Here is a 9,643-nt window from a genome sequence, read left to right on the forward strand (position 1 = left end):
ATAATTATGAACAATTTTAGAACCGTGTTCACCTTACAAGGTGGACACAGTTCCACGGTATAATTTGCCAATTTTTTAAGCGGTATTTAGCCCTGTTTGTTGAGTCATTGAATCACCGTGATTTACATTCTCCCAAATGTTTTATCAAATCGGGGTGTGGAGACCTTAGGGTTGATATTTCAATCTTTTGGGAGAAAAATGAGAAGAATAAAGTTAAACAAATAGATGTATGTACTGTTTCAACAACAAAAAAAAAAAAATATTATGTACTAAATTAAAAATGCATTTCATTGGATCATTAAACACTTCAAAATTGCACAATTTTTTTTTTTTTTATATATAATTTGTATGTTCCAACCAGATTGAAAAATAAATAAACAGGAGTAGTCTAGTCTAGTCTAGTGGTATAAGTATCAATCATAAATAATCATGATACTTATATAAATTTTGTTGTATTTAAAATAATAAATAAACCAAATCAAATCTGTCCACTTAATTTTACATTAAAAAAATTACTCTTCTTATGTCCTAACAAAAGATTTTGTAATGCTGAAGTTATTGTATAATTTGTATTTTTTTTTCAATGATATTTAAAAAAAAAAAAAAAAAAAAAACTTTATTGAGCAATAGAATTAAAATGTCTTACAACTAATGGTCCAAAAGTGACCATAATACATACCCAGCCCTTGAGATTGGGCCTATACTAATATAAAGCGCAAATTATGCCGTGGAATCGTGTTCACCGAGAATGGTGAACACAAGGCAAAACGACGTCGTTTTTAGGCAAAAAAAAAAAATTTCGCGGATGTGGAGTTAACGGCGCGCGTTTGATCAAATTATGAATTTTCTGTTATGAGATTATGAATTTTATGAAAATTCATAATCTCATAACAGAAAATTCATAATCTCACAACTGAAAATTCATAATCTCATAACAGAAAATTCATAATCTTATAACAGAAAATTCATAATCTCATGGTTCCAAAGTGAATGTGTAGGCATGGTTCCAAAGTGAATGTGCAGGCATGGATTTATAATTTATGAATGTCCGTGATTTCAGACGGGAATATGTAGGCATGGTTCCAAAGTGAATGTGCAGGCATGAATTCATAATTTATGAATGTCCGAAATTATGAATGTAATGAAAATTCATAATCTCATAACAGAAAATTCATAATCGCATAACAGAAAATTCATAATCTCATGGTTCCAAAGTGAATGTGTAGGCATGGTTCCAAAGTGAATGTGCAGGCATGAATTCATAATTTATGAATGTCCGTGATTTCGGACGGGAATGTGTAGGCATGGTTCCAAAGTGAATGTGCAAGCATAAGTGAATGTGCAAGCATGAATTCATAATTTATGAATGTTCGAAATCTTTGTTCACCTCAAATTAAAGTGAAATCGCAAAATGTGAAAATAAAGAAGAAAAGTCATGCAATTAATTTAAAAAAAAAAAAAAAAAAAAAAAAAAAAAAGATAACGGTGTATTAACACCGTTGGAACCGTGTTCACCATGAATGGTGAACACGGTTCCATGGCATAACGTCTGAATATAAAGAAACTAAAATAAAGGATGGACTCAAGCCCTAACAGGTCAGGCCTAAAGAATGAAAGAATAAAATAATGGACCCAAGCTCAACTAGTAGACCAGACCAAAGGAATAATAAATGAAGAAAAATAAATAAATAATACGGGTGCTGAAATGGAGGTGCAGAATCCCCCTATCGGCGTTGCACCAATTTTCGCAAAAACCAGCCGCATAACGACTGTTTATAGGAGAAAAGTTGCACCTGCGTGCCACCATGTACTAGTGCGCCACCATGCCGCACCACCACAAAGTTGCAATGCCGCGACTCTGCACCACAATGCAACGATGCAACAGTGTCAACACGGCCGCAACGCTCAACGCCCACGCTTCGTCGGAACCTCCAAGAATGCTAGCCCATTTTGTAAGATATCCGGCAGCTTAACGGTTGCTGCAGGGCTATCTCACAAGGACAGAAATACACAACAGCAGCTGCCCAACTATCAGCACAAGGCAAACAAACCACAAAGGAGGCACACAGGCCCAAAAAACTAATAAATGGCACGCAAGCCACCAAGAAAAGCACACAGGCCACATATAGGCCGGTCACACCAATATCGTAACCAGAACCCTAACGAGATTAGTTACTATGGGCCAACAGCAAGCCTGGACAAACCGCCAACGGATTTGATAAACCCCTACCCGACCACCGTTTAGTTCGGGCTATGATGCAATTTCTTACCGCTTGCACCAACGTTGAGGCGTGGTCTATTTAAAGAAACCCACAAGGGCAAAACCAAACAAGCTTAAAACCAACAATACCTCAGAAGCCAAGGAAAGACCTGCAAAATGAAAACGTGACAGAACAAGCAACACCACATTTCCTAAACCAATACAGCTCATAATCATGTTTCACTAGGCAGTGTATAAGAAAATAACAGACAGACACGAACAACAAGGCAACCCCCATCATATATGACCCGCCCCACCCAGAGCCCATAAGGGACTCGGTTACTATTGGCCAGCAGTAAGCCTGACTAGGTCAACGGATTTGATAAATTCTGTCCGGCCACCGTTTAGCCCGGACTAGGGTGCCTCTTGTACCGCTGACACCTGCGTTGTTGAGGTTAGTCCTGACAAACGCCAAGACATCATTACCTCCAGGCAGAGTACTTCTTTTTCTCTCTCTTCTTTTCTTTTGTCTTCTTTCATTTTCCTTTTCTTTCCTTTTTCTTTTCTCACATCTTTTGTAATTGTTTTATTTTCTATTTTCCTTTTTCTTTCCTTTTCATTTTTCTCATTCTTTTCTTTTTCCCTTTTTTCATATTTCAACAAAACATAATACATCAAGAAAATTGGAGCCTCAATTCAAGATGGATCATAATCTTTAAAAAAATCGAGGGGACATCATCATGAACAAGCAAAGCACGCACCCTCGGCGGTAAGTCAAACAAATTAAGAAAAATAAACTTTCCATCTTTATCCCCAACCCAATCTGCCAATGCAGCCACATGGAGATTAACTATAATTTATATTTCGATTTTGTATATTAAGTGTACAAGTATAGCTTAGTTTATTTATTTTTCACCATTTTTAATTTAATGGCTCAACTATATTGTCAATTGAAGAATTTTTTTGTCTCAATTAAAAGTATAAGCTAATAATAGACATATATATACATACATACACACACTCATATAGGTATTGAATCATATGATAACAAGTTCTTAAGAGAAAATTAAGAATCAATCACAGTCTTACATCTGGAAATATTAGAAAACCATAACAGATTTTTAAAAAGGCGGTAATATTTTTCGTAATTATCACCAACTTTACTATGCAAATTTTAACATTGTTGGCCTGTTTGGTTGTGTGTAATTTGGCTGTAGTTGAATTGTAATTCAGTGGAAGCCACAATTACGCCGTTTGGTTGGATGGAATTGCAATTCCCTCCTTTTGCTGAATTGCAATTCATGGGCACCCCCCTATGAATTGCAATTCGGTGGTTGTGGGAAAAGAAAAAAGGGATGAAATGACAAAAGTACCCTTAATTATTACTACTACTATTATTATTACACAAGGACATTTTAGTCTTTATATCAATTCTTTCATTCCCTACCCAATAATTCTATTCATCCCTACCAAACAATGTAATTTGAATTCCTACTTTATTCTCACTTTATTCTTTTCCCACCGAATTGCAATTCCTTTCCACCCTAATTCCTTACTTCCAACCAAACGCCCTGTAAAATATGACGTTCTTATAATTTGTCTAGTTTACACATTTAGTATTAATATATTGCACATTTAATATTAATATTTTGTACATTTAGTATTAAAAGATTACACATGTAAAAATGCGAGAGTGCATTTAGCATTTGCACTATCATTCCTCGTTGTTGGGTTCTGGCCGTATGTGTGCACATTGTCGTGTACTAGTTCGCACTTTGTGTTCACGTGATGTGTGTGCACTATAATACATATATGTACTTGCATGATGTGTATCTATGCATTTTAATGTGAGCGTGTGCACAATGCAATTTTAGAGTGTAGACACTGTAATGTATGAGTGTGAAGTGTGCGTACGATTTTAGAGACATCCTATAGTGCACACGATGTTGTGCATGAGTGAAAGCACTCTCCTAGAGCACAACACAAAAGAATACAATCAATTTTTTTTTTTTTTAGAATAATCAAATTTCTGATATTTAATAATAATAACAATAATTTGTTATTTAAATGAAAAGATTTAATAATATAGAAACTCTTATTTTATGCCGACTTCTCTATTTGGATAGAAGTTTAAAATTTTGCTTAGAGTAATTTACTCCGAAAAGAAAATTTTTGACTCAAGTGTAAGGAGTTTGAGTAGAAAGATTCAAAACACAATATAAGTAATATGATACAGTGTCATTTAATAATAATTTTAGAATGCACTTTACAAACTAATAATACAAGAGCAAGATGGTGTTGGCTACAATATACAAACTGCCAAATGCCAGCACCAATATATCTGCTTCAGAAAGCAACACCATATTACATGAAAAATTTGACAGACAAAGAATAGATAGTGGGATTGAGAAGTTTTGGGAACCCACAAAAATAAAGGACCATGCCAGCTTCATATATATCTATCAGATATCTAGAACTTAGGTCATCAAGAATACAATGGGTACACTTTTAAAAAAAAAAAGAATACAATGGGTACAACAGCCCTTCAACCAGTATTTGTGAAGGGGTCGGGCTGTTTTACCCGCTTTCAATCTTCAAACTAATGTGCAGCGCCCAGAGGAAACGAGCTCAATGAATTCGCGGGATAAGTTATGCTGTCAGATTCCGGGGAGTGCTTGTTTGCATAAGGAGATGCTCTGATTACCCTGGATAATGCAGAAATCAGATTGGGCTAAGATCACTCAACTGAGCTATAATGAACATGGGCCAAACCACATTAAAAGACTGAATCCAATCAATTAGCTAGTCTAACGCATAGCCTTATAAACTCATATGTTCTCTCTTATACTTTCAATATGTAGTGACAATTACCTTTCCTTGCGCTTCTCAAGGAACCGAGCCAAAGAAGCCTTGCGAGCTAAAGGCACTGCTACAATGGAAGAAATTGGAAACCATTATGGCAATATATATGTGTAAAAAGGATCAGATGCAATCCAGAGCGTAAAAACGTACCTGATGGAGCCAGTTTCACAGCAGTAGCTTCCTTAGAGCTACCCGAGCCTGCAGCAGACTGTGGAATGGCGTAGGGCGTTATAGAAATGGGACTCGGGAAACATGCTGCTTTGATATCGTCTCGGTTTACAGCAAAACCGTCAATGATGGGAAGCCTTGGCAAAACCGCTCCTTGAGCTGGAGAAGCAGCAGGTTTCCCATTTCCCGCCAACAACATAATAGCTTGAGCCTAAGTAACACACTCACTCATATTAAGCCCTTGCAATATCACAGAAACTCTGAATCCTTGAGAGAATTCGAGGATTTACCTTTTCGGGAGAAACATTGGAGTAAACAGACACCGAACCAGCATAAAAGATGGTCAACTGAGCAGGACCATTCGAGGCATGAGAATCATTCCTACAGAACAGATCCAATTCAACTTAGCCACTACATATGTGCATTACAGAATCGAAATAGAGTATTATTGTGTCCAAAGGCATACCGTAATTCAGTAGTGCCCACTATAGCACCACTAGCAGGAACCATAGACACGGGATTCTGAACAAAACCGAGCTGGTTCTGTCTAGCAGCTTTCACTTCATGAGAGCAAAGAACCGAGTGTGTATAATGGATTCCCCCCAGTTTCTCAAGAACCATATTTTTCTGCAATTCACAGGAGTAAAAACTAAAAACTAAAAACTAATGAAAATTAAGGAATATACTCTGGAACGCAACCAATTAGACCAGAACATAGTCTTTGTACTGATAATATAAGGCGTAAACTTTCACTATACCTGGGGAACTCGTGAATATGGTTTGAGACTATAATCAACAGTTTCTGCACTTGTTATGATTACTGGTCCAGTTGATGCATGGTAGTGAAGAGGAGCAGACATTTTGTTGGACAATGATCGTCGTATTGTGGAACTTTGAACTATTACTGATAATACATCAGAACATCAAAAGAAAATGTCAATCTTTACACTCCCTTAACACAAACCAATTGATTTTATTACCCATGAGTTAATAATTAAAAGAGAAGTTGGTGCAGTGCAATTAAATTTTCTCATTTTTTAGTATTAAAAAAAAAAAAAAAAAAAAAAAAAAAAAAAGCCATAATGGAATATAATAAAAGGAAAAAGAACATATTTGGTCCTTGAGTTATACTTACTTAGTGTCTTATCTCACAATTATCTCTTGGTTATTCACTTATTCCCCAAATGGGGTTTTGGTCTTTTTGTTACCCTTCCCTTTTAAATTTTTTATTGAATTTCCGTTCAAATCTAACAATGTTAACTAAAATGACCAATCCCTATTTAAGCTTTTACTACTTAGGGTGTGCACCAATTGCCTTGTGACTTTAGTTGACAAAAGACTACAAGGAGATAAATCAACCTCAATAATTGATCAACTCAAACCAAAAAGACCAATACCAAGTCAACAATCAGACCCCACTTCTACGTGAACAAGTGAATGATAAAAAATAGAGATTATTTTAAGTTATTAGTTTATTTTTAGAACTTTACCAAATAGAGATTATAACTTATTAAAAAATAAAAAGCTCTTAAATAAACTCTGTCAAAGTCTATACCTGGAACTCAAGGACCAAATATGGTCAGGGATACCATGCATGGTGCACACGGTTGCAAAACGACGTCGTTTTGACTAAAAACGCACGTCCCATTTTTTTTAAAAAAAATTAGTTTTGATTCCCCTCAACAACATTATGTTGTTCATTCATTGTGGATATTTAGTTCATTCATTCTGGATTTTTAGTTATTCATTCACTGTGGATATTTAATTCATTCATTGTGGATATATAATTCAAATTATGCACACAAAAAATGCTATTGCCGAGAAACTAACCTGAATATTCTTCTTTTTTTTTTTAAGTAGGACGCGCATTTTTAGTTAAAACGACATCGTTTTTACAACCGTGTGCACTATACATGATGCACACGGTTGCACAACATAATTTGCCCACCTAATAGGCAGTCAGGCCTCAAACTCAGCAACACTCGGGACGTACCTCCCTAATCATCCTTTCATAACCTCCAATTTATTACGCAATTATTATTCATTTATTATCCCATTTATTACCCATAAATCCTAATAATTTCTCTATTAGTTACCTTATTAATATCCATTAAATACCCCTAATCACCAACCTCTCAAAGTGAGGGGTTCCTTGTGCGAGCATCGATCTAGCCTCTGTGGTTCATGTTCAGTTGAGTTACCATGATTTACATCCTCTCAAATGCTCTGTCGGGACCCTTACGATTGGGTTTCAGCCTTTTGGAAGAATACCCCTAATCACCATCTAGTATTCTTTGGGCTATAAGAAGGGAGAAAACGAGAGAGAGGGGAGGCTCCATCACTTTAGAGAGAACAAGGACACTACGTGTATGACTGTATGTACGAATTACTTAAAAAAAAAAAAATGAATTGTATTTTCCTTTTACCTTTCAAATTACTTCTATTTATTTTTTACATTTTACGTTCATTCGATCAGTTATATTAACCTGCCTAGTGACTATTCCGAGTCACGAAACCAACAGCTCCTTTTTCCCCATAATAAAATAATGCAGATTTAAATAAAGGATTCCTTTCAAAAAAAAAAAATAAAGGACTAAAAATGCACATGAAAATCCTAGCCCCTGTTTGGATGACTAATAAATAAAAATGACTTTGTTTATTATCCATTTGAATTATTTGCACTTGACGTCGTGAACAAGACTATGTTTGATGGGGAGTAAGTTAATAATAAATAATAATAAAAAACTACACAGTAGTTGTCAAGCACCAACCCCGTAGCACCTAAAAAAACTGTTGAGCAAAGAAAAAGCACATATTCATTAAGAGCTGTTTGGCAGCCCAAAAACACCAAACAAAATCTTGATTAATTAGCTTCTTCCTCACAAGCAAAACACTGATTGAGGTTTATTCACAAACATAATGATCGCAGGTTTGGTCGGAGCTTTTTTTTCTGTCGATTCGATTCCATAACCTCTGATGAGCTTCAAGTTTCAAGCTTGAACTAAGCTTTTTACAGCTACCCAATCGCCAAATTCAAGAAACAAGAAATAAAACCCCCCCAAAAAGAAAAGGAAAAAAGAAAAAGGCAGGCATACCTGGATCTGTTGGTTCTTCAAGAATCTCCTGTTTTACAGTTAAGCCCATGAAATCTCTCTCCATTTCTCGACGAATATATGTATATATATATATATTATGAACTCCAAGTTCAAAGAAAGAATCTTGAAAACGGAAAACGCAGAAGAAAAAACAAATAATCTTCCCGGGATAAAGCAAGTTGGGTGCTTTTTCAGAGATTTGGCGGTTGTTGTGTGGCAAGTTGCGGCGGCGGAGAATGGAATGAAATGGCGACAGAAAGAGGAGCTGAGGAAATATGTAGCCACCAAATGAGAAGATTAAATCGCAGACGTCATTTCGTTATTCCCTGTAATTAAAGCAGAAAGCGACCCCTCCAGATTCCAGCACGTGATGTTATCATCTCCACCATAGTTTACTACTTCTGTATATTTTGATTATTAATTTCAAAAATCAAATAGATCATAACTTTTTATTCAGTAATTCAACTCCCAAATGTTATTCCCGATATGTCATGTCTTGATTGCTTAATTTAGTAAGGGGTCAATCTATTTCTTTATTTTTTTTGGGAAAATAATATTTGTTCTCCTGAATTATATACTTATATCACTATTCACTCCTCCCCGAATTATTTAAGTGGTTGTTTTTCTCCTTGAAATGTTAAATGGTCATATTTACCCTTAACATAAATATTTAAAATTAAAATTTCATTTATTTTTCTTCTCCAACAAATTAGGACCATAATTTGGTTCAAACCAAACAGACATTATAGCAACCAACCCCAAATATTCCAATTACAATTTAGAATCGAAACCCGATATTTAGAGTTTATTAAAATCGCGAACCGAAACGGCCGGTTCATGTTCCGAACTTTGAAAAAAATAAAATAAATTTATTGTTGAATTTAGACTATTTTAAAATATAAAAAAAAATTAAAATAAAGACGGTTCAAAATCGCGCCGGATCCGAAACTGACGGTTCACGGTTCAGGATCTAGTTTTTTTGATTCATAATTTTAATAAACTGAAATCCAAATATTGCGTTCTTGATCTGAATCATAACCGAAAACTTTTAATTCGATTGATATAGTGTTCGATTCAGTTCGAACCAAACCGTGGTCATCCCGACGTATATGCAATAATTTGTTGGAGAAGAAAAATAAATAAAATGTTTAGTTTAAGGGTAGAAATGTCAATTTAATTTATCAGGGGGAAATCGCCTCTTTTAGAAAAATTTGAGGGGCCTAATGTGCTTACATGAATAATTCAGGGAGAAAAAGTGTTATATGTATATAACTCAGAGGAAAAAAATGTCATTTTCCCTTTTTTTTTTTTCTTCCAA

At 35.1% G+C, this 9,643-nt stretch overlaps 1 protein-coding gene across 7 annotated transcripts; it reads right to left on the minus strand.

Moving 5' to 3' along the window:
- Nucleotides 1–4,420: 4,420 nt before the first annotated feature.
- Nucleotides 4,421–8,615, minus strand: LOC109163172 (protein TIFY 6B). 7 transcript variants are annotated; one of them, XM_019311930.1, is made up of 8 exons: nucleotides 8,326–8,615; nucleotides 5,989–6,131; nucleotides 5,820–5,857; nucleotides 5,697–5,780; nucleotides 5,521–5,611; nucleotides 5,213–5,441; nucleotides 5,072–5,129; nucleotides 4,421–4,905 (listed from the first exon to the last, which is right to left on the minus strand). In XM_019311930.1, the coding sequence occupies exons 1-8, from the start codon at nucleotides 8,387–8,389 to the stop codon at nucleotides 4,800–4,802; spliced, it is 813 nt and encodes a 270-aa protein (XP_019167475.1). In that variant the 5' UTR covers nucleotides 8,390–8,615; the 3' UTR covers nucleotides 4,421–4,799. The 7 variants fall into 7 exon arrangements, with proteins under 7 accessions (XP_019167475.1, XP_019167476.1, XP_019167474.1 ...); XM_019311931.1 differs by having other exon boundaries at nucleotides 5,072–5,126; nucleotides 5,989–6,128; nucleotides 8,326–8,614; XM_019311929.1 differs by having other exon boundaries at nucleotides 5,989–6,134; nucleotides 8,326–8,614.
- Between the last annotated feature and the right edge of the window lie 1,028 nt (nucleotides 8,616–9,643).

Source organism: Ipomoea nil, unplaced genomic scaffold (assembly GCF_001879475.1).
Source record: "Ipomoea nil cultivar Tokyo-kokei standard unplaced genomic scaffold, Asagao_1.1 scaffold2975, whole genome shotgun sequence".
In the NCBI taxonomy this organism is placed as follows: Eukaryota; Viridiplantae; Streptophyta; class Magnoliopsida; order Solanales; family Convolvulaceae; genus Ipomoea; species Ipomoea nil.